The 25,593-nt window shown below is 37.3% G+C and overlaps 1 protein-coding gene and 1 long non-coding RNA gene across 7 annotated transcripts in view; one reads left to right on the plus strand and one right to left on the minus strand.

The window, feature by feature from the left end:
• ARHGEF4 (Rho guanine nucleotide exchange factor 4) overlaps positions 1–25,593 on the minus strand; it is a 161,341-nt gene that overhangs the window by 105,918 nt on the left and 29,830 nt on the right. For all 5 annotated transcript variants that reach the window (XR_014300511.1, XM_082690354.1, XM_082690353.1 and 2 more), the window contains exon 2: positions 1,506–1,632. Coding sequence is in view for 4 of the 5 variants with exons in the window: in XM_082690354.1 (XP_082546480.1) it covers positions 1,506–1,632 (127 nt within the window). In the remaining variant the exon portion in view is untranslated. The remainder of the gene's footprint in view (positions 1–1,505; positions 1,633–25,593) is intronic.
• The window catches only part of LOC309844133, a 44,907-nt gene that overhangs the window by 6,792 nt on the left and 12,522 nt on the right, over positions 1–25,593 (plus strand). Inside the window, exons 3-4 of one of the 2 annotated variants that reach the window (XR_014300515.1) lie at positions 1,464–1,514; positions 6,392–7,806. This is a non-coding gene — a long non-coding RNA (uncharacterized lncRNA). Of the gene's footprint in view, positions 1–1,463; positions 1,515–6,391; positions 7,807–25,593 lie in introns of those variants that run through there. The other variant, XR_014300514.1, reaches the window with a different exon arrangement.

Consider the following 25,593-nt stretch of genomic DNA (forward strand, 5'->3'; position numbering starts at 1 on the left):
TATTAACTTGACCCTCCCAGTGAAATGGGAAAGCTGGAATTATCATTTCTTTTTTGAATAATAATGGAATCTGAAATACAGAGAAACCGAGGGATGTGTCCAATTTCTCATCCCTATATCAAGTGCAGCTAGAGCCAGTGCCCTAAACTCTGACATCCAAACCAGTATTCTCGATAGACAGACATACCAGGACAAATGTGTCACTGAGATTTTTAAATTTCTTATTCTGCAATAAATTCACCTGTCAATTAATTCAAATGAACATCTGAAATAATAGGACTATGTGATTATTAAGCTTTGGCTTTGTAAGGATGTTCTAACTTCAAGGGCCAAAATCATCCTTGAGGATTATTACTGGAAAAATGCTGCTCTAATCCGTTATGGTCCCTTCCATGAGCCTCTAAATAATCCCATGACTTAATGAAGAGCTATGTTAGAAATATCTTTTTTTTTTTCCCCTTGAAAAGATTCTTTCAGCAGTTGTAAAGTAACTTTTCATGACTTTTCTTATTGTGAATTCATGATCACAACCATTAAAGTCCACTGCATGATGCAGCATAAGCACATACATTTGTGAATGGAAACCAATCATGTCCACCAGCTAATCAGAGCAGCCAGGTCCCCAGGACCAGCATCAGTATGCACTGAGTTGACCTTCCTCAGGATAGCATATGCCTCATTGATGCTCAGAGCCTGGTCACTTTGCTCCTATCAGTCCTATATTCCCACTCCCCAAGTCTTGACACAGTACATATTTGACAGATGTAGCTAGCTTGCCTTTTTAATCCTGTCTAGGGCTTTACCATTCTTTATCCTTCATAACACTGTATTTGGCTTCCCCTTCTAGCCAGCTTTTAGACAGTAAGATTCCAATCTAATATAATCTGTACCCTCTCAAGACGTAATACCTGTCCTTCCACCAGAAGTCCTTGAGCATTTTCAACATGCCCATCCTTTCCTGGGTTAGGTCTAGTACAGGTGAAGGTTGTGTATGAGGATGCCCTATGCTTGCTTTCACTGGGGCCCAGCTTCCTTCTGGCACAAAGGCCAACCCTTTTATGGCTGAATATGTGATGTGAGGCTGTTTGCTATAGATTTGGGAAATGGTCTCACAGAGGTGGCCATAAAACTAGAGGAAGAGGCTTGTCTCTTAGAAGGGAAAACACTCAAGTTCTATTCTAAATTAGAAACAACTCACTGTGGTTATTTCTTCTACAAATTATATCCCATTACAGGATCCAAGAGGTGGTCATTAGTTCTACTTAAAATAAACAGGGATAGGTTTGGGAATTCAATAATGGAGTCTTCCTGAATCCAAGAATTCCCTTTCTCAGGGTTTTAGGGACCTCTTCCTAATTGAAGGGATAAGAGATGTTGTCTTATCTGTTTCACCTTTAAGCTACTTTTGCCAGACAAGTAAACATAACAATCAACAACACTCTCTCACTTCTTGTTCTTTATAGGACATCGGAGTGTAAAACAGAAGAGAGAGACACATAACTCACCAGTGTCAGGTATGTACTCTGGCCAACCCATGCAGTTCAATCCTGTTGGGACACTCTGGGAGAATGGATGTATTCTTCTAGCAAGACTCAAAGACTCTGGAGAGGTAATGGTCATCTTCCTCCAATACTGGGAGAGGAGGAAAGAGGCAGAGAGAAGAAAGGAGATGATATTCTGTCATTACAACATCAAACTTTTTCATGTCTGGGAGCAGGGTACACAGCCAAAATGCACACAGCTTCAGGAGGTGCCATTCACATAAAAATCCATGAGAAACAAACAAACCATAAAACTTCTCCCAGAGTCTACAACCTATGAGGCCATATGTGGTAATTGTGGCAGAATAGGTTGTCATTCCAATCATATAAAAAAATGGGCAGAAGATATGAACAGACACTTCTCCAATGAAGACATACAAATGGCTATCAGACACATGAAAAAATGTTCATCATTACTAGCCATCAGGGAGATTCAAATTAAAATCACATTGAGATACCACCTTACACCAGTTAGAATGGCCAAAATTAGCAAGACAGGAAACAACATGTGTTGGAGAGGATGTGGAGAAAGGGGAACCCTGTTGGTGGGAATGCAAGTTGGTGCAGCCACTTTGGAGAACAGTGTGGAGATTCCTCAAGAAATTAAAAATAGAGCTTCCCTATGACCCTGCAATTGCACTCCTGGGTATTTACCCCAAAGATACAGATGTAGTGAAAAGAAGGGCCACCTGTACCCCAATGTTTATCAGCAATGGCCACGGTCGCCACACTGTGGAAAGAACCAAGATGCCCTTCAACGGATGAATGGATAAGGAAGATGTGGTCCATATACACTATGGAGTATTATGCCTCCATCAGAAAGGATGAATACCCAACTTTTGTAGCAACATGGAAGGGACTGGAAGAGATTATGCTGAGTGAAATAAGTCAAGCAGAGAGAGTCAATTATCATATGGTTTCACTTATTTATGGAGCTTAACAAATAACATGGAGGACATAGGGAGATGGAGAGGAGAAGGGAGTTGAGGGAAATTGGAAGAGGAGATGAACCATGAGAGACTATAGACTCTGAAAAACAATCTGAGGGTTTTGAAGGGTTTGAGGGTAAGAGGTTGGGGGAGCCAGGTGGTAGGTAATAGGGAGGGGACATATGGCATGGAGCACTGGGTGTGGTGCAAAAAGAATGAATACTGTTATGCTGAAAATAAATTAAAAAAAAAAAAGAATAGGTTGTCATTCAACAATATAAAATGAGGACTGTTGAGAAAGTCTTCAAACCCCTAACTCTCCCCTAGCTGATCAGTCACATGGCCCTACAGTTCTCCAAAAGCATAACTGTTAATTTTAACCAAGACATTTTGTTCTAGGAGTGCTTAATTAAAATTCAACTGATCAAGTCCCTGACATGTCATAATTATGAGACCTTCCTCAGGATGGCAGAACTTACCCTTACCCTTAAAACTGTAAGGACAAGTGTTACATAGGGTCTTGGAAAGACAAGGGATACTGACTCTTTCTATCCTCCCATCATCCTGAGATAAAATTGGCCTCTTCCCGTTTTGTCTACTTTGTAAAGTTACTGTATTAACTTTGAAATTTTGGTATGTATTCAAGTAAATGTTCCCTTTCCTTTTCTTTTGTATCCCTCGCATGATCAAGCAAGTGTGCTTAGGAGAACTAGAATCACCACAATTATGGTTGGGTACTTTAACACTTTTACCACAGTAATCGATAGAAAAAGTAAAAAAAAAAAAAAAAACAACCAACCAAAAAACCAAAAACATACCAAGGAGACAGGTGAAGGGAACAATACTATCCTCCAACTGGAATGAACAGTTACAAAACAGCCCACCCAACAATCACAGAATATATATTGCTTTCAAGTGCACACAGAATATTCACTGAGAGGCTATGTCCTTGATGATCATGATAACAGTAACAACAACAAGTTTAAAAGGATTGGAATCATACAGAATATGCTTCTCTGACCATAATGGAATTACACTAGAAATCAGTGATAGAAAGTTAATTGGAAAGTGTTCACCTACTTGGATTAAGCAACGTACAAAATAATCCACAGTAGTAAAGTGATTACACTTTGAGAACTGTGATCCAGTGTTACAATTCCTTCAACATATGCTTTTTTAAAATTCCTAGTGTTCTTATTCTTTCAAGCTATATTGTATTATTCTTCATCATACTCTTTAGGTGATCATACCTGTAATGTATCTTTTTGTGTTTACTTGTAGAAAGTATCAGAACATTATTTGACTCAACTAGTATTTAATCTCCACTTCCTATTAAATTATCAGAATTTGCTCTTAGACCCCAAACCTGTTAAAATCACAGAATCTCAGACTTAGAATTCTCTAAAAGTCTACTTTAATCCTGGTTAAGGTGAAATGGGCCATGTATGTATTCACATGGAGGCTAAATCATATCTAATTTTCATATTTAAATTATTTTATTTTATTTATTATTTTATTTTATTTTTCAGTGTTCCAAGATTCATTATTTATGCACCACACCCAGTGCTCCATACAATACGTGGCCCACCTTAATACCCACTACCAGGCTCACCTAACCCCCCACCCCCTCCCCACCAAAACTCTGTTTCTCAAAGTCAACAGTCTCTCATGCTTCCTCTCTCCCTCCAATTTCCCCCAGTTCATTCTTCTTTCCTTCTCCTAATGTCCTCCATGCTATTCCTTATGTTCCACAAGTAAGTGAAACCATAATATAATTGATTCTCTCTGCTTGATTTCTTTTTTTTAAGATTTTATTTATTTATTTGACAGACAGAGATCATAAGTAGGCAGAGAGGCAGGCAGAGAGAGAGAGAGAGGAGGAAGCAGGCTCCCCGCCGAGCAGAGAGCCCGATGTGGGGCTCGATCCCAGGACCCTGGGATCATGACCTGAGCTGAAGACAGAGGCTTTAACCTACTGAGCCACCCAGGTGCCCCTGCTTGATTTATTTCAGTCAGCATGTTGACTCCAGTCCTATCCATGTTGATACAAATGTTGGGTATTCATCCTTTCTAATGGAGGCATAATACTCCATTGTATATATGGACCATATGTTTTTTTTATCCATTTATCTGTTGAAAGACATTTGGCTCTTTCCACAGTTTGGTGATTGTGGCCATTGCTGCTATGAACATACAGCCCTTCTTTTCACTACATCTGTATCTTTGGGTAAATGCCCAGTGTGCAATTGCAGGATCATAGGGTATCTCTATTTTTAATTTCTTAAGGAATCTCCATATTGTTTTCCAAAGTGGCTGCACCAACTTGCATTCCCACCAACAGTGTAGGAGGGTTCCCTTTTCTCCACATCCTCTCCAATGCTTGTTGTTTCCTGTTTGTTAATTTTGGCCCTTCTAACTGGTATAAGGTGGTATCTCAGTGTGGTTTTGATTTCAGTTTCCCTGATGGCTAATGATGATGAACATTTTTTTCATGTGTCTGTTTCATATGTCTGTCATGTCTTCTTTGGAGAATTGTCTGTTCAAGTGTTCTGCCCATTTTTTGACATGGTTATCTTTTTTTGGGGGGGTGTTGAGTTTGAGTAGTTCTTTTTAGATCTTGGATATCAGCCCTTTATCTGTGGAGTCATTTGCGAATATCTTCTCCCATTCCATGGGTTGCCTCTTTGTCTTTGTTTTTTTGACTGTTTCCTTTGCTGTGCAGAAGTTTTTGATCTTTATGAAGTCCCAAAGGTTCATTTTTGCTTTTGTTTCCTTTGCCTTTGGAGACGTGTCTTGAAAGAAGTTGCTGGGGCCGATGTTGAAGAGGTTACTGCTTATGTTCTTCTCTATGATTTTGATAGATTCCTGCCTCACACTGAGGCCTTTCATCCATTTTGAGTTTATCTTTGTGTATGGTGTGAAAGAATAGTTGAGTTTCATTCTTCTATATATAGCTGTCCAATTTTTCCAGCACCATTTATTGAAGAGACTGTCTTTTTTCCACTGTATATTTTTTCCTGTTTTGTTGAAGATTATTTGACCATAGAGTTGAGGGTCCATATCTGGACTCTCTACTCTGTTCCATTGGTTAATGTGTCTGTTTTTGTGCTAGTACCATGCTGTCTTGGTGATCACAGCTTTGTAGTAAAGCTTGAAATCAGGCAACATGATGCCCCCATTCTTCTTTTTCTTTTTCAACATTTCCTTAGCAATTTGGGGTCTTTTCTGGTTCCAAACAAATTTTAGAATTGTTCATTCCAGCTCTTTGAAAAATGCTGGTGGAATTTTGATCAGAATAACATTGAAAGTATAGATTGCTCTAGGCAGTTTAGATATTTTAACAATGTTTTTTCTTCTGATCCATGAGCATGGAATGCTTTTCCATCTTTTTGTGTCTTCTTCAATTTCCTAGAGGCAGAGAGGACATCCCCTTCAAGATCAACAAGTCTAGAAAAGCCTCCAGACACTTCATTGTGAAATTCACAAGTCATAAATTGAGAGAGACTATCTTAGGGGTAGGTAGGGTGAAGGGATTCCTTATGTACAGAGGAAGGACCATCAGAATAACATCAGAACTGTCCACAGAAACCTGGCAAGCCAGAAAGAGTTGGCAATACTTATTCAGGGCACTAAATGAGAAGAACATGCAGCCAAGAATACTTTATCCAGCAAGACTGATGTTCAGAATCAAGGGAGGGAGAAAGAGCTTCCAAGACCAGCAAAGCTTAAAACATTATGTGACCACCAAGCTGGCACTACAAGAATTATTAAGAGGGGTTCTATAAAAGAAGAATCCAAGAGTGACACAGAACACAAATTTATAGGGACAGTTTATAGAAACAAGGACTTCATTAGATAAAAACATCTTTCAATAATCACTCTCAATGTGAACAGCCTAAATGCTTTCATAAAATAACACAGGTTGCAGACTGGATAAAATGACAGGACCAGTCCATATGCTGTCTACAAGAGAGACTTTTGGAACCTAAAGATACATCCAGACTGAAAGTAAAGGATGCAGAACAATCTTTCATGCCAGTGGGCCTCAAAAGAACATTGAGGTAGCTATTCTCATAACAGATAAATTATATTTTAAGCTGAAGACCATAGTCAGAGATACAGAAGGACACTACATCATTATTAAAGGGTCTATCCACCAAGAAGATCTAACAATTGTAAATATTTATGCTCCCAGCATGGGAGCAGCCAACTACCCAAGCCAACTGTTAAACAAAATAAAGAGTCATGATGATATGAATACATTAATTGTAGGGGATCTTAACACACCACTCTCAGCAATAGACAGATCATCCAAGCAGAAAATCAATGAAGAAACAAGAATGTTGAATGACACATCGGACCAGTTGGACCTTATAGATAAATACAGAACATTCCACCCTAAATCAACAGAATACTCATTCTTCTTGAGTACACATAGAACTTTCTCCAGAATAGACCACGTACTTGGTCACACTCAGGACTCAACCAATACATCTGATTTTTAAAAACAGTCATGTAAGCTGGTGACTGCATCATTTTCACAAAACTTTTTATCTAGCCACTTTCACAGGGATTACTAATACATTTTCCTAAATCCTTCTCTTCTTACTTCACACCAGATCTGTCATGTCACTCCTCTATTAAAGCCCTGAAAGACTGCCATTGCTTATAGAATCAAGTCAGGATTGACTGACATAGAGCCAAGTTTTTCTACATTCTATCTTATAACCACTGCAACAACTGCTGTTTTCTGCCTTTCTAATCCATTAAGGACCTACCACTCACTACCCCTCATATTCCATGAATTCCATACTATCACACTCTTAAAAAAATTATAGAGGTATACTTGACATACAACATCATGTTGATTCCAGGTATACAACATAATGATACATTGCAAAGTGATCACTGCATGAATCTAGTTACCATCTATCCCCATATGAAGATAATTTTATGATTTACTCTCTTGGAAAATTTTGAGTATGTGCTATAATATTATTCACTATAATCACCATGCTGTGTATTATATCCTCATGACTTACTTATTTTATTACTGGAAGTTTGTACCTGTTGGCCCTCTTTACCTGTTTTGACTACTATCCACCTCTTCCCCACTGAAATCACCAATTCTGTTTTCTGTATGTATGAGTTTTGTTTTGTTCTTTAGATTCCATATATAAGTGAAATCATATAGTATTTATCTTTCTCTGTCTGACTTATTTCATTTAGCATAATTCCCTTAAGGTCCATCTATGTTGTCGCAAATGGCAAGATGTCATTTTATTTTATGGCTGAGTAATATTCCACTGTGTATTTATATCTAGTTTTGTTCTTTCTCAAGATATTGAGATACTGGCTATTCTCTTATGGTTCCATACAAATTTTAGGATTTTTTTGTTCTAGTTCTGTGAAAAATACCCTATGTTTATTGCAGTGTTACTTATAATAGCCAAGATATGGAAATAACCCAAGTGTTCACAGATAGATGAATGGATAAAGAATATATTGTGTACTATGGAATTGAATCCAATAGGATATTATTCAGCCATAAAAAAAGAAGGAAATTTTGCCATTCATGACAACAAGGATGAATTAAGGTATTATGCTAAGTGAAATAAACCAGACAGAGAAAGACAGATAAATGATTTCGCTTATATGTAGAATCTAAAAACAAAACAAGCAAAAAAGGGAAACAGAGTCATAGAGAAAAAACTCGTGGTTTCTAGAGAGGCAGGGGGTGGGGGAAGAGATGAAATGAAAGGAGATTAAGAGGCACAAGCTTCTAGTTTTAAAATAAATAAGTTATAGGGATTAAAAGTACAACAAAGGGAATACAGTCCATAATATTGTAATCAACTTGTGTGGTAACAGATGGCAATTAACTTATTGTGATGAGCACTTAGTAATGTATTTATTTGTCAAATCACTCTGTTTTCCACCTGAAACTAGTATTATATTTTATGTCAACTGTCCTCAGTTAAAAAAAGCATAGAAGTGGCATAAGAACAGACACATATCAATGGAACAGAATAGAGAGCCCAGAAATAATCCCATGCATGTATGGTCAATTAATTTGTGACACAGGCAAGGATATACAATAGCGAAAGTATGGTCTTGGTGATCCTTGCTAAAGGTTTGTCAGTTTTGTTTAACTATTTAGAGAATCAGCCCTTATTTTCAGTGATCTTTTCTACTGTCTTTTAGTCTCTATTTATTTCTGCTGTGATCTTTATTATTTCTTCCCTCCTGGTAATTTTGTACTTCATTTGTTCTTTTCCTAGTTCCTTCAGGTATATAATTAATATCGTTCATTGAAATTATTCTTGTTTTTTGAAGTAGGCCCGTATTGCTATGAAGTTCCCTCTTTGAACCACATTTCCCCACAGATCTTAGATTATTGTGTTTCCTTTTTTGTTTTTTGTTTTTTTTTTTTTGTCTTGAGGTATTTTAAAATTTCTATTTTGATTTCTTCATTGTCCCATCGGTTTTCTGGTACCATATTGTTTAGTCACTGATTATTTGTGATTTTTCCAGTTTTCTTCTTTGAATTGATTTCTAGTTTCCCACCATTTTGGTCTGAAAAGAACCTTGATATAATTTTATTCTTCCTAAATTTATCGAGACTTGTTTTGTGGCCTGGCCTGTGGTCTGTCCTGAAGAATGTTCTATGTACACCTGTGAAGAATGTGTATTCTGCTTTTGCATGGAATTTAAAATGGGTATATGAATATAGTCCCAGAAGCTTAATTCTGTATATATCTGTTATATCTGTATATATCTGTTAAGTCCATCATGTCTAGTCTGTTGTTGAAGATCAATGTTTCCTTACTGACTTTGCTTAGATGACCTATCCATTGATGTAAGGAGGTGTTAAAGTCCCTGACTACTTTTGTATTGCTGTCAGTTTCTCCCTTTAGGTCTATTAATATTTGCTTTATATATTTTGGTACTATTGTACTGCATATATATATATATATAGGATATGTATGAGGATATATGTATCTTAATATGTAGGATAAAGATATATATATCTTTATCCTACATATAAAAAACAGTCTATTTTAAGTTGACAATAATTTAAGTTTGAATCCATTGTTAATCTACATTTTTACTCCCTCCCAACATTGTTTCTGATATCTCATTTTACATCTTTTTGCATATCCCTTAAGTAAGTACTGTAGTTATAGTTAATTTTAATATTTTTGTCTTTTGGGGCGCCTAGGTGGCTCAGTGGGTTAAGCCGCTGCCTTCGGCTCAGGTCATGATCTCAGGGTCCTGGGATCGAGTCCCGCATCAGGCTCTCTGCTCAGCGGGGAGCCTGCTTCCCTCTCTCTCTCTCTACTGTGATCTCTCTCTGTCAAATCAATAAATAAAATCTTTAAAAAAATATTTTTGTCTTTTAACCTTCATACTAACTTTATAAGTGGCTTATAGACTACCTTTACTATATATTTAAATTTACTACTGTGATTTTTACTTTCATGTATTTTCTTGTTACTAATTACTAATTTTTTTTTCAGCTAAAAATGTCCCATTTATCCTTCTTGTAAGTCCAGTTTAGTGGTGATGGGCTTATTTACTTTTTGTTTATCTGGAAAACTTTATTTATTCTTCAATTCCAAATGATAACCTTGCTAAGTAGTGTAGTCTTGGTTGAAAGTTTTTTTTTTCTTCTTTCTCAGAACTTTCAATAAATAATGCCACTGTCTTTGGAACTGCAAATTTCCTGCTGAGAACTCTGGTGATAGCGTTATGGGGATTCCCTTGTACATAACACGTTGTTTTTCTCTTGTTGGCATCAAGACTCTCTCTTTAACTTCTGACATTTTAATTTTAATGAGTCTTGATGTGAATATCTTTGGATTCATCATTTTGGGAGCTTTATAGACTTTCTGGATCTGGACGTCTGTTTCTTTTCCCAGATTAGGAAAGTTTTCAGCCATTATTTCTTGAAATAAATTTTCTGCTTCTTTCTCTCTCTCTTCTCCTTCTGGGACCCTTATAATGTGAATGGTGAATGTTATCTCACTTGATGTTGTTCCATAGATCCCTTAAACTATCTTCACTTTTTAAGATTTTTGTTTGTTTTTACTGCTCTGATTGAGCCCTGTTTTCACTGATTCTTTAGAGTCAGTCTGCTTTTGAACTCCTCTAGTGTGTTTTTCAGTTCAGTTATTGTGTTCTTCAGCTCTGTGACTTCTGTCTGGTACTTTCTTATATTTTCTTATAAGTTCTCATTGTATTCATTCATTCTTCTCTGAAGTTTAGTGAGCATCTTTATGACCATTACTTTGAATTCTTTAACAGGTATATTACTTACATCTTTTCATTGAGATCTTTTTGAGGTTTTATATCCTTCTCTTGCTTGGAACATACTCTTCTGTTTCCTCATTTTGCTTGACTCTGAATTTGTTTCTACGTATTATGCAAAAGAGGTCCCTCTACCAGTCTTGAAGGAGTGGCTTTGTGTAGGTGAAAAAATTTACTATTTAACCATGCCCTAATTCTTGTTTGTCTTTTGGACATTTATGGTTGTTTAAGTAGTTTGATTTATTCTTGATAAGTTCCCATTGTTGAAGGTGCACCAAGACCTGTCATGATCCAAGGAGAAGGATCTCAGTTAGCACCTCATTTCAGGCTGATTAGAAGTCTGACCCTCACGCAGTTGCTTTCAAAGTATGTAAATATATACATTCTTGTGGGGCTGTTATCATGTACACTGCTGGCCTCCATAGTCCCATCTGTCACTTCTCCTATAGCAGATGTTTAAGATTAGTAAATGGATCCCCTTCATGATAGTATAGGTGGTTTTTAAGCTGATGACTTTGTATTTGTTTCTCGGGTAAGTGAGACTGCATTTAAGTCCTTTAACAGGAGTATCTCCATTTCCTACAGTCCTTTGTGTCACTTGGATGTAAGCTTCATTGTTTGTCTAAGCCAGATGTTTTGGGGGCTTGTCTTTCTGGTGAAGGTCCCAGGGGTTGGGTGCTTCGTGTGGGGCAAAAACCCCTCCCTTCTTTGAGAGAAACTCTAGACTTGTGAGGTCCCTTCCTATTGAGTGTCTCTGTTTCTGGGGTGGGGATTTTGGAAACACCATGTCTCTGCTTCTCTATCTCATTCTCCATGTGGTCTTTTTATCCTTTGTTGTTGTGGAGGAACATTTCAACTAGTTTTCCGTTCTTTTTTTCAGAGGGAATTGTTCCACATGTAGCTGTAGATTTGGTGTGCACAGGAGGAAGTGAAATCAGTTTCTTTTTACACCACTATTTTGGACGGACTCTCCCTACCATGCCCTTGATTTTGTTATTCTCTCTACTTGAAATGCATCCCCCAGTGAAATTTCATCAATTCTTCAGGCAAGTATCTCCCCGTCTGCAAGGTATTTCCTGTGCTCCCTCCACATTGCCTTTCTGTTAACAATATTTTGTTGAAAACACTACAGCATCTGTATTTCAGTATAGTTACTTATGGTTTTATGTCTACCGAATTTCAATATACATTTTATTACTGTGTTAGCATTCTAGCTAGACTGTAAGCTTCCTGAGGAAAGAGATTGTCTTCTTCTTTTATCCTAACATATGGCTCTGAGTCAAGCTAATTGTTCAGGAAGGGGCTGATAGAGAGGAAGGGAATAGCTTTCATTAAGCACTTTATATGTGTCTGACATGTACTACACAGTTCATCATTTCTAATTTAATCCCTACAACAAGCCAACAAAATATTAAGATGTTAATATCTCCATTTTACAGATGAGGAAACTGAGGTTCAGAGAGGTTAAGCAATGTTAGGTGCCCCAAATCTCCTTATTTTCTGGGCCATCTTTTTTGAAAGAAAACTGTATTTCCAGATATTTTCACTGCTTCACTTCCTCCACTTTCCTCATTTAATTCCTCATGCAACTGTCCTGACTTCTGCCCACACTTCTATATCCACACTACTTTACAAAGCTCAATAATTAAGTTCATATTGTGAAGTACAGTGAGTCATTTTCATTACTTTCTGCCATATTTGACATTGCTGACAATTCCACTGTTTCTGCTCCATTTTCCTTCTCTCCTGGCTTTCCTTCCTTTGTAATTATTCATGTTGAGGTCTGGGTTCTGCCTTCTTTTCTGCTAGAATATACAATTCCCATGGTTTTTTAATCTCTATTTTAGCCCTGACTTTTTCCTTAACCTTTAGACTAATAATTCCAACACTGATTCCTGAATATATCCATTTGAATGAGCCACCTCTGACTGAACTAGTACCAAATCATTCTTATTATTCTACTCCTTTCTTTACATCTCAGGTCCTCCTGTGTTTCCTTTCTCAGGAAAGGCTAGCACTATTCATCTACCCAGTTATTTATCTGAAATCCAAGGAAACACTAGATTCATCCCTTTTTATCATCTCCCACATCCAATAATAACTAAATCTGACAGATTTTATCTCTTAAACATATCTCCAACCTTCTCCTAGAGAGGATGTATCACATGTTGGTTAAAACATGGGCTCTGGGGCTAGACTTCTTGGGTTTGGCTTGTACCATTGCTACCTGGGCAATTATGTCTATTTTCTCACTAGAAAAATGAAAATAACATTAATACTGGCATCTAATGGCATCTGTAGGAAGGAATGTGTTATTTCATTTGAATCACTTAGTGATTGTCACTTAAAACATGCTTGACAAGGACTAGAACAATTTTTTATTATTTTACCTATTTTGGCTACAATCTAATTCAGGTCCTCATATCTTATTATGTTATCCCCAAATTCATCCTCTACTCTGTTTCCTATTTAAAATGTGCAATTGCTAGCATCAAATGCCCGTATTGTTTCTGCACTTAAAAGCCTTCGGTGGCTCCCACCTCACATAGTGGCCAGAAGACAAACTATAAACTCTTCGTCTAGAATGCTCTGTGATGTGCCCCCCTGACCTAATCCTCTGTTTCATCTCCTGCCACTCCTCCTCATACTTGATATACTAGTTAAGCCACCTCTTAAAAGTTTCCACCATATCCTTGTGCTAAGGATGTTTTCTCTGACCTAACAGCCTCCTTGCATTCCTTTCTTTCCTAATAAACCTACACATCTTTTGGGATTCAGCTCAGGGGACATCTACATTGCCAGGCTGGCTTCAGCATCCCTCCTGTGATCCCCTGTGGTACTTGAATTCCTCTACTGTAGTGCTTTAATTTTTACATCTTCACCACCCAGAACAATGCCTAGTATGTTAGTGCTCCAGACATTATTTTTAAAATTAAATGTATGTTGAATAAATAAAAGTAATATTCACCTTAATCAAGATATTTTCAATATCTAGCTTATAGCTCTTTTAAGTAGGTAAAATACAGTGGCCTTGATAAACACCTGGAAAACATCCTATCAGAATGGATTAAAGAGTCCAAAACCTAGGTAATTCTATGTATTCAGTCTGGTTGTGGAAGAGACAAATGCAGGGAATTAGACTGCATCACTCAGGAAAAAGGTTTTTATTATAAAGATAGTAATGAGTCACAACTGAATATGACTACTTTATATCCACACATCCCCATGCTGTCCTGCATACCCTCTTCCTGGAGCTGTGGTCTTCCAATTACAGTTGAGTCTAATTATTCATGCCACATATATTTTATAAGGCCTTTGAAAACACTGCACTAGCAAATACTGAGTCATTGCTCCTGGGGGGAAATAGTGAGGTTCCTGTGAGCCTCTAGTCACAGCATTTTTGTCAGGCAAAACAGTATTTTGCATGACGTTTCATTTGTCAAAGTCCTTGTAAAATAAGCCAGTCTTATCAGCACTGAAAACCTACTCTTCCACATAACCCTTTTCTTGTATAATACTTAGCTGGTATTTAAATTTTTCTTTTTTCTTGAAACCCCCTCATCCTTAGAGCCTACCTCACCTGAAAATTTAATGTTTCTTACACCATTACATCCTTTGAAACAGATGAGCCATGCAAGTGCTATAGGTTTAACATTTTCCTAACGCTGGGTAACGTGAACATAAATTTCCTCAGCTTTCAGTCCTACAACATGCTGCCCCATACACGCTTTTTAGTTCATCATCTCATGCACCCACATTTTAGCTGCTTTTTTCATATTTGAAGCATACACTATAGCTTTCACTTTAGCACTTTCCAGAATGACTTCATAATGAGATCGGTGAATTCCCACTTCCTTTTTTTCTGAATGTATCACATTATTACTTCATTAACCTTGAATTCATGGCCACTAGCCGTAGAACTCGTGCCTGAACAAGGCTTAGCCAATAAATGTATTTTCTCTATAAGGCAATCACAGTTTTCTTGTGCTTAGGAACACTGGATATCATTTCAGCACTATGTCTGACAGTCATTTTAAGCAGCACAATCACCAACAAAAAGCACAAAAATGCCAAAAACATAGTACTAAATAGGCCACAAAGAGGACATTTGTTTAGCAAAAAAGCTTAAACATGAAGTAGAGCATCGCCTTGTTCAACCTGAGCTGAGAACCTAGTACTGAGTGACTCAAATGTTTGCTGTTCTGCACATGTCTGTGAATGACTGCACAAGTGCCTTGAGTACTGAATTTGGGGTTACAAAGAAATTTTAGTGAGGAGATGAACTCACAAATATGAAATCTGTGAATCATAAGGAACTATTTAGTTTCATGCATTATAGATTCCTCATCAAAATTAGTGATAAATAACTCTTCGTTAGAATAGCATGGAGGAAACATTCTTAGCCTACACTGAGTCACCAGACACCAAGGGCACTGAGGAGTAAGAAGGGGCTTTCTGAGAAGCTGGGTGCTGGGGGCAAAAGTACTCTGTGAGAGCACCAGGGTCCTTACAGCTTTTGAGTCTTAAACAAGAATGTGGACTATTGGTGGGAACTTTTAACCTGAAATGCACTGACTGTTGAAGTGAATTCCTCTCCAATGGTGATATAAATCTTATGTATGAAAAAAATGGTAGTGCAACAAGAACTGAACTATTTCCTCAGATTCATCCTCCTCTTCAGACAGTGATGAAGTGATTCTGGCAGGTACAACTTTCACTAGGAATTGCGAAGTCAGGGAAGTACCACACTATATATGCTGCGTCTGTTTCTGCCTTATGTAGTTACACAGCTTCCAACAAAAAAATTTTTTTTTTACATATCAGCTAATTAAAATGAAACTTACAGTAAAAAATATTTGGTTTTAGCTCATCATTCCATAACCTACCTAAAGCAATACAAGTAGAAAGAGAAAAGGCTTTGGAGATGCACAAATAGGGGTTCAAATCCAGTCTCTGCCAATATACGGCCTTAAAATTTGTCAAGTTTCTTAATACCTCTGAACCTCAGCTTTTTCATCTGTAAAATATGGTACATGATAACCAACTCACAAGACTGTTGATATGATAAAATTGTTTAGATTCATGGGTTAACTTGTTGCAACCATTTGATATGGCTAGTTTGCCATGGCATCTGCATCAAAACATTCACTTCAATGTGGAGAAAGGGGAACCCTCCTACACTGTTGGTGGGAATGCAAGCTGGTGCAACCACTCTGGAAAACAGCATGGGCGTTCCTCAAAAAGTTGGAAATAGAGATACCCTATGACCCAGCATCGCACTACTGGGTATTTACCCTAAAGATACAAATGTAGTGATCCGAAGGGGCACATGCACCCAAATGTTTATAGCAGCAATGTCCACAATAGCCGAACTATGGAAAGAACCTAGATGTCCATCAACAGATGAATGGATAAAGAAGAGGTGGTATATATATATACATACAATGGAATACTATGCAGCCATCAAAAGAAATGAAATCTTGTCATTTGCGATGATGTGGATGGAACTAGACAGTATTATTCTTAGCAAAATTAGTCGATCAGAGAAAGACAATTATCATATGATCTCCCTGATATGAGGAAGTTGAGAGGCAATGTGGGGTGTTCTGGGGGTAGGAAAGGAATAAATGAAACAAGATGGGATCGGGAGGGAGACAAACCATAAGTGACTCTTAATCTCACAAAACAAACTGAGGGTTGCTGGGGGGAGGGGGTTTGGGAGAAGGGTGGTGGGGTTATGGACATTGGGGAGGGTATGTGCTATGGTGAGTGCTGTGAAGTGTGTAAACCTGGCGATTCACAGACCTGTACCCCTGGGGCTAATAATATATTATATGTTAATAAAAAATTTAAAAAATATTCACTTCAAAATATAAAACAATATTTTTTATCTCCTATAATCTCACTTCCCACTTTGAGAGTTATAGTCAAATGGTACAAGTACTTTGTAAAAAGTGACCTTATGTTATGTACTATCCCCATCTCTGAATCTTCCTTCCATTCACAGCTATAGGTTTGCATACTCCCTGGAGTGGAATTTTGTGAGATCCTAAAGTGTTTGGCTATTCCATTTATGTTGTTGTCTTGATGTATTATCTGATAAAATCTCAAATAAGTTTATTACTCATATGCAGAAAAGAGAAAACAGCAGACCAGCTCCAAGGCTGTTATTTTTACTGGGGCCTGTGTGCAGGCTTTGTTCTTAGCTGGCATCTGGAAGCTTGGCTCTCAAACCATTCCATAACTGATAAGGATGGGTTTACTGTGCGTGGACCATGTGTACAATATTTATTTATCATCTAATTAAAATGAGTACTTACAGTTCTCAATTGGATAATGTGCTTTAGGCCAATATGGTTTCCTTCTAACAGTCTGGAATTTGGTATGTATTCGGCAGGTGGTGCCATGCGACCAGCTTTCTCCAATAAAAACATTAAGCACTCAGTGACTAGTGGACTTACTTGGACAGAAGCATTAGGCACACATTACTGAATTTTTTTTTTCCTGCTAGAGAAAGAAGCAAACTCAATGTGAACCCTCACAGAAAAGAGAAAACATGGGAGGACTTCTTATCCAGACCTCACCTGTATCTTTTTCCCTTGCTGATCCTGTCCTATATCCTTTCACTGCAATAAGTCTCCCCATAAATATGATTATATGCTGAGTTCTTCTAGCACATTATTGAATGTGTGAATGGCCTTAGTGATCCCCTCAACCCCCCAAACCCGCTTAGTTCTTAAAAACCAAACATTCATAGATTTCTGGTTCTGCTAGGATGTAATAGCCCTATTCTTTCAAGGCCCTTTCTCTTCCCAATAAATTCCTTAGATACAACACAACAAACAAACATAGAAAGATTGGAAGGTAGAAGAAGGTGGGCTATCTAGAGATCTCAGGATTTGAGAAACAACGGGGTGCTGAGTGACCTGGGTCTCCTTATGCCCCGCATGTAACCCAGACAAGGCACTGCAGAAACCTCCAAACCAGAACCAGCAACAGGCATAAACAAGAAAAGCTCTAAGAAAAGCTTGTTTCCCCTAGCTAAAACATTAGAAGGGTGACTGTTGTAGGTAGAATAATATACCCAGTACACACATCCTAATCCCTGCCTGTTATCTTACCAAGCAAACTGACATTGCAGATGTGATTAAGGTTAATGATCATGAGAGAGGGAGATAATCTAGGTGGACCTAACCTGATCATGAGTCCTTAAAAGTACCTTTCCCAGCTGAGGTCAGTTTCAGAGAGAGAGAGAACTATAGAAGAATAGTCAGAGAGATGCCATGTTGGTGACTCTGAAGATGCAGAAGTGGTCAGAAGACAAAGAATGTGGGCAGCCTCCAGAAGCTGGAAAAGACAAGGAAATGGATTCTCCCTTAGTACCTCAAGAAAGGAACACAGCTTTACTGATGCAGTGATTTTAGCTCAGTGAGGGCCATGTCAGACTTCTGACATAGAATTATAAGGTCATGGTTTTGTATTGTTTTAAATCATTAGATCTACGGCAATTTGTTATAGCAGAAATAGGAAACAAGTAGAGATTCTGGTGCCTGGAAGTGGAATGTGACTATAACAAGCATCTAAAAACATGGAGACTTTGTAATTGAGTAGTAGGCAGAGGCTGGAAGAATTTGGAAAAGCATGTAGAAAAAAATCTAGATTGCCTTGAATAGATTGTTAGTAGAAACATGGATATTGAAGTCATGCCTGGCAGTGAGGGCTCAGGAGGGAGAAGAGCTTGATAAAAAAACATAAATTGCCTTAGATAAAAACTAAGATGTTTTGAATAGACCATTAGTAGAAAATGGACATTGAATGTTCCTTTAGTGAGGGCTCAGAAGGAAATGAGGGATTTTTTTTTTTTCTGATACTAAAGGAAAGAGGATCCTTGTCATTTGGTGGTAGGAAGCTTAGCAGAAGTGTGTTCTGTAGTTATGAAGAAAACACAACTGGCAATTAATGAACTTGGATATTTAGGTAAGGAGTCTAAGCAAAGTGTTGAAAGTTTTCTTCTTGATGCTTATGATAAAATGCAAGAAGAAAGAGAGAAATTGAGGGAAGAACTATTGAAAAATAAGTAACAGGGGCTTGAAATAAAATCACTGCCTGTTTGGACCAAGAGGGACAGAGAACATGAAATGAAGGTGGGGCCAAGCAGAGAGCTAATCTTTCACCCCATTTTCCTATCTCACAGAAGCAGATGGCATGCTCTAATTCCCTTCTCAGGTGGTTTTCCTGGGCTGAACACGGAGTTATATTCCCAACATGCACCCAGCAGAAGTAGGAAATGCTCTAGTTGTCCCCACTCAGTGGTGTCTATGAAAATGAGTGGGAAGTTTCCATTCTTTTCCAGGTGGCACTCTAATTTCCCCAATAGGTAGTGTTAGCAGGCCAAGCAGGGAGCTGACCTTCCATCCCTTGCCTGGTGGAAGCAAGCAGTTGTGATCCAATTTGTTTGCCAGGGTAGTGTCAGTGGGTCCAGCAGAGAGCTGAGCCTCACCCTCATGTAACAAGAACTAGACAAGAGGACAATGTGAGGTGGGGTGCAGCACCAGTAGGTTTTTACCACCTTTGCTCTGGTGCCAGTGGGGTGCAGCCAGGGTGATTGTCTACCACAGTGGGCATGAATGAGACTGAATGACATCATGTTAAATCTACCTGTCCCTGTGTCAGAAAGGTAGGAAAGATGAACCTCCAGACCCACTGGGCAGCAAGTGAGGCAGGGGAACTGAAGAGAGGCAGGGTCAACTGGCACTCTACTTTGTTTCCTCTCCCGGTGTGTTGACAGGGCCCAGCAGGGAGGCAACTTACATGTTGGAAGCAATGAGGTGGTAGAGTTGGTGCCCCACTTTTACCAGGAAGTTGTAAGCAGTCCTAAGGAGCGAGATGAACTACCCTACCCAACTGCAATGAAGCAGTGAGAGCCCAACTTTTGTCAGGGGGACTGACTGTTAAAATAAGAATAAGAAAGTAAAATACAATACAGAGTCTCATCACATTAATATTCATGATACAACAGAGAATCCCTCATTATACAAAGAAAGACGAGACTCACAAAATGAATGAGAAAAGGCAACATATCAACACTGAGATGAATCAGATCCTGAATTATCTGACAGTGTAAATACAGCAATCATTATAAAAGTACTTGAATAATCAGTTACACATTTTCTTGAAGCAAACAAAACAAAACAAAACAAAACAAAAGAAGTTGTACAAAGAACCAAACAGGAATCAATACTGATACAAAAACCCTGCTAGATTACAAAACGTTGATAGGCTCAGTAGTAGAGCGAAGATACAGAGGATAAAGTCATTGAACCTGAAGGTAGATCAATAGAATTTGCTCATTCTGAACAACAGAGAAAATAGAAACAAAATAAATAGAGTCCCAGAGATCTGTGGGTGAAAAACAAAAGAGCAGAGTCTTTAAAGGAGAAGAGATACAAATGGGATTGAAACAATATTTAAAGAAATAATGGCTGAACACTTCCCAAATTTGGTGAAATATATAAAACTACAAATTCAAAACACTTAGTGCTATTGAACTGAATGTTTGTGTCCCCTCTCAATTCATTCTGAAGCCCTCACCCTCAGTGTGTTGGTATCTGAAGGTAAAAGAAGGTGTAGCCCTTATAAATGGGATTAGTGCCCTAGTGAGAAAAGACACAAGAGAGATGATCTTACTTTCTGCTATGTGAGGATACAGCAAGAAGCCATCTCAAAACAGGGAGCAGGCTTCCATTAGACCCTAAATCAGCTACCACTTTGATCTTGGATCTAGCCTCCAGAACTGTGAGTAATAAATGTTTGTTCTTTAAGCCACTTAGTCTGTGGTATTATGTTGTAGCAGCCCAAGCTAACTAAGACATTGAGTGGACCACAAATAGGATAAACTCAAAGAAATGAGTTCTAAGACATATCATAGTTAAGCCTCTGAAAATTGAAAAGAATTAAAAAAAATCAAACAAACAAACTTGAAAGCATCCAGAGAGCAAAGATTCACTACTTATATGGTTGCCCCAATTGTAATGACAATGGGTTTGACATCTGAAGCCATGTAGGCCAGAAGGAAGTGGCCCAACACATTTTTAGTACTGAAAGAAAAGAACTGTCAACTCCCAAACTTGTACTTTTTTTCCTTCAGGATGAAGGGAAAATAAAGACATTTTTAGTTGAAGGAAAAGTGAAAGATTTATTGTTGGCAAACTTACCCTTTAAGGGTGGGTAAAGGAAGTTTTCTAAAGAGAAAGGAAATGATGACAAAAAAAAGTCTGGACTTTCATAAAGAAAGAACAATGGCATAGTTAAAAATTAGGGTAAATATAATAGACTATCTTACTTCTTGTGAATGTCAAATCATTTTTGATGACTAAAACAAAATTTAAAAATCTTTGATATGGTGCTCAACGTTTATAGAGAAAACATTTTAGACAATAATACTTTACAAGTAGGGAGGGTAAATGAACCTCAATGGACGTAAGATTTATTGGAAGTGATAAAATGTTGATAACAGTACACAATGATTGGTTATGTATGTATACAACAATACTTTTAGCAAACACTGAGAAAACCATACAGAACCATATATTCAAAAAATAGCATAGGAGGCACCTAGGTGACTCAGTTAGTTAAGTGCGGGACTCTTAGTTTTGGCTCAGGTTATGATCTCATGGCTGGTAAGATCAAGCCCATGTCAGGTTCCGCACTCACTGGGTAGCCTACCTGAGACTTTCCCTCTGCCCCTTCCCCAACTCTCACATGCAAGTTCTTTCTCTCTCTCTAAAATAAGTAAATAAATCTTTTAAAAAACACAACAAATAAATTATGATGGAATCCTAAAAAATATTTGTGTAACTGACAGAAAAGTAAGAAAAGAGTACTGGAAAACAGGAGAAACAATCAGGAAACTCGTAATAAAATGACAGACTGGGGGTGCCTGGGTGGCTCAGTGGGTTAAAGCCTCTGCCTTCGGCTCAGGTCATGATCCCAGGGTCCTGGGACCGAGCCCCGCATGGGGCTCTCTGCTCAGTAGGGAGCCTGCTTCCTCCTCTCTCTCTGCCTGCCTCTCTGCCTACTTCTGATCTCCGTCTGTCAAATAAATAAATAAAATCTTTAAAAAAAAAAGACAGACTGAAGCCCTAACACAATGATTATTTTGAATGTCAATGATCAAAATACACCAATTAAAAGACAGAGATAAGCATAATGGATTAAAAAAATCCAACATTGTTGCTTACAAAAAATTCACTTCAAATTAATGACAGTTTGAAAGTAAAAGTTAAACATAAATAAAAAAAGATTTGCATATGTTAATATCAAAGTAGACTTCAGAGCAAAGAAAACCAATTTTATCAATATTTTCAAGAATATAGGTCAGGAGAGAATACTTTTCAATTTATTTTATGAGGTCCATATTACCCTAGGCAGAGGACCTGAATAGACATTTTTCAAAAGAAGACGCACTGAGAAGACACGTGAAAGATCCTCAACATCACTCATTGTCAGGGAAATGCAAATCAAAACCACAGCGAGGTATCTGTCACCTTGTCAGAATGGCTAGTATCAAAAAGACAACAAATAAAAATTATTTGCAAGGATGTAGAAAAAAGGGAACACTTGTGATTTATTAGTGAGAATGTAAGTTGGTGCAAGCACTACAGAAAACACTATGGAGAATCCTCAAAAAACTAAAAATAGAAATACCATACAATCCAGTAATTCCACTACTAGGTATTACCCACTAATTCAAAGATATATGCACCCCAGTTTATTGTAGTATTATTTACAGTAGCTGAGATATGGAAGCAACCTAAGTGTTTATCAGTAGATGAATGTATAAAGATACAGTATATATACCATATCTTCATTTATAACAGAACATTATTCAGCCATAAAAAAGACTAAAATCTTGCCATTTGTGACATGACAACATGGATGGACCTTGAAAGTATAATGCTAAGTGAAATAAATCGGACAGTGAAGGAAAAAATCCATACAATTTCACTTATATGTGGAATCTAAAAATCAAAACAAATGAATGAATACAAACAAACAAAAAGCAGAAGCAGACCCATAAATACAGAAAACAAACTGGTGGTTGCAGAGAGGAGGTGGAATGGTGGACAAAATAGGTGAAGGAGATTAAGAGTTACAGACATCCAGGTATAATATAAATAAGACATGGGGATGAAAAATATATCACAGGGGATATAGTTAATAATATTGGACTAATCTTGTATGATTACAGGTAGTGATACATTTATTGTGGTGAGCATTTTATAATATATATAACTCTCGAATCACTAGGCTGTTCATCTAAAACTAATATAATGTTGTATGTCAGTTATCCGTCAATTAAAAAAATTGAGAAAATACTTAAGAAATATTTAACAATGATGTGCAAGACTTGTACATTGAAAACTATAAAATAAATTGCTAAAAACTGTTAAAAGGAGCACCTGACTGGCTCAGTGGGGTAAGCTTCTGCATTCAGCTCAGGTCATGATCTCAGGGTCCTGGGATCAAGCCCCCCATCAGGTTCTTTACTCTGCAGGGAGCCTGTTCTTCCCCTCTTTCTGCCTGCCTCTCTGCGTACTTGTGATCTCTCTTTCTGTCAAATAAATTAGTAAAAATGAAAACAATTTTTTTAAAATTTAAAGGCAGTTAAAGAACTCCTAAAAAACAGAACAATAACCTGTGTTTATGGATTCAAAGATTTAATATTGGTAAGATGGCAGTACTCTCCAATGTGATCTATGGATTCAGTGTAATCTTAACAAAATCTCAAAAGCCTTACATGCCATATATATGAGTAGCAAAGAGAACTCATACATCCCAATTTCCAAACTGAATACAAACTACAGTAATTAAAATAGTCTGATACTGGCATAAACATAGATATGCAGACCAATGGAACAGAATTGAGAGTCCAGAAATAAATATATACATATATACATATCTAAGGTCATTTGGTTTTTTTTTTTTTTTTAACAAGGGCACAAAGACCATTCAGTGAGGGAAAGGATAGTTTCTTCATCAAATGAATGTTGTTGACACAACAAGAAATTCACATGGAAAAAACTGAAGTTGGACCTCAACCTCACCGAAAACACAAAAATTGGTTTAAAATAAATAAAAAACCCAAATGTAAGAGTAAGAGTTATAAAAACTCTTAGAGAAAAGCATAGAAGTAAATGTACATAACCTTGGATTCGGGAACGGATTCTCAGACATGACACTAAATTCACCAGAACAAAAGAAAACATAGATTGGGTTTTAAAAAATTAAATACTTTTGTGCATCAGTAGACACTATTAAGAAAGTGAAAATCAACCTACAGATGGGGGAAAATATCTGCAAAAAATTTATTCAAAAGGGGCTGGTATCCACATATATAAAGAATCCTTACAACTAAACAACAAGAAGACAAATAACCCAGTTATAAAACGGGCAAACAACTCGAATAGAAATTTTTCCAAAGAAGATATACAAATGGCCAACAAGCATATGAAGATATGTTCAACATTAATCATTAGGAAAATGCAAATCAAACCACAATGCAGTACCATTCAGATCCACTAGGTGGTATAATTTAAACAAAATAATACAAGACAAAAAACAATTGTTTAAGATGTGGAGAACTTGCGACCCTCAAACACTGCTGGTAAAAATGTAAAATGGTGTGAATGGTATACAAAACAGCTTGGCAATTTGTCAAAAAGTTAATCATAGAATTTCCATATGCCATATTCCACTTCTAGATATATACCCAAAAGGATAGAAACACGTATTCAAACAAAAGTTTGTACACAAATATTCCTGACAGCACTATTTTACAATAGCCAAAAGAGGAGACAACCCAAATATATATCAATGGATTAATAGATAAATGAAATAAAACAAACATATCTGTACAATGGAATATTATTCAGTCCTAAAAAAGAATGAAGTGCTGATATATACTATAACATAGATGAATTTCAAAAAGATTATGCTAAGTGAAAGAAACCAGATCCAAAAGGTTGTGTATTATATGATTCCACTTACATGAAATATCTGATTAGGTAAATCCTTAGGGACAGAAGGTAGATTAGTGCTTGCAGGATCTGGGGACCTTTCAAAACTTTTGTTTGTTTTGAAATGGGTAGTGACTGCTTAATGGGTATAAAGTTTCCTTTAGAGATGATGAAAATTTCTTGGAACTACATAGAGGTGAATCTTGCAAAACCTTGTCAATCTACTAAATGCCACTGAATTGTATACTTTAACATGGTTAATTTTATGTTATGTGAATTTCATTTTATTAAAAAAAAGGGTGGGTATGCATGGAGGAGGAAGATTCAGGGATGTGTATAAAACTGCTATTTTATACAGGAAAGAACAAGAAACAGTCTGTGATTAAGTAAAAGATATGATGTATGCACTATTAAGCCATTTTTTAATAGGCTGACAGTTTCATGCAAAAATCATGGTGTTGGAATGTCCCTAGGGACAACATTCTAATGATCTAATATTTTAATTAACTTAATTAAGAATATATCAGGATGTCATGCTCTTTTATTAGTAGTAGAGCTAATACTGACCAGTATCTAACAAAGTGCTTGGCACAGAGTAGGTCCTTACTAAATGGTAATTACTACAGACAGACTTGAGGGTTGGCCCTGCCTTCCTCAGTTCTGCTCCAATACCTTGCAAAGGGCAGGACACAGGCAAGACATACTGCAGAGAGGAAAAAGGATCCACAACCTTTAGCTTTGGGACATGCCACTATGAAAAGTGTCTCCTGCAGGCTGTGCTAGGGCAGAGGGGCT

This window comes from Mustela nivalis (genome assembly GCF_964662115.1).
Source record: "Mustela nivalis genome assembly, chromosome: 11".
Taxonomy (NCBI): domain Eukaryota; kingdom Metazoa; phylum Chordata; class Mammalia; order Carnivora; family Mustelidae; genus Mustela; species Mustela nivalis.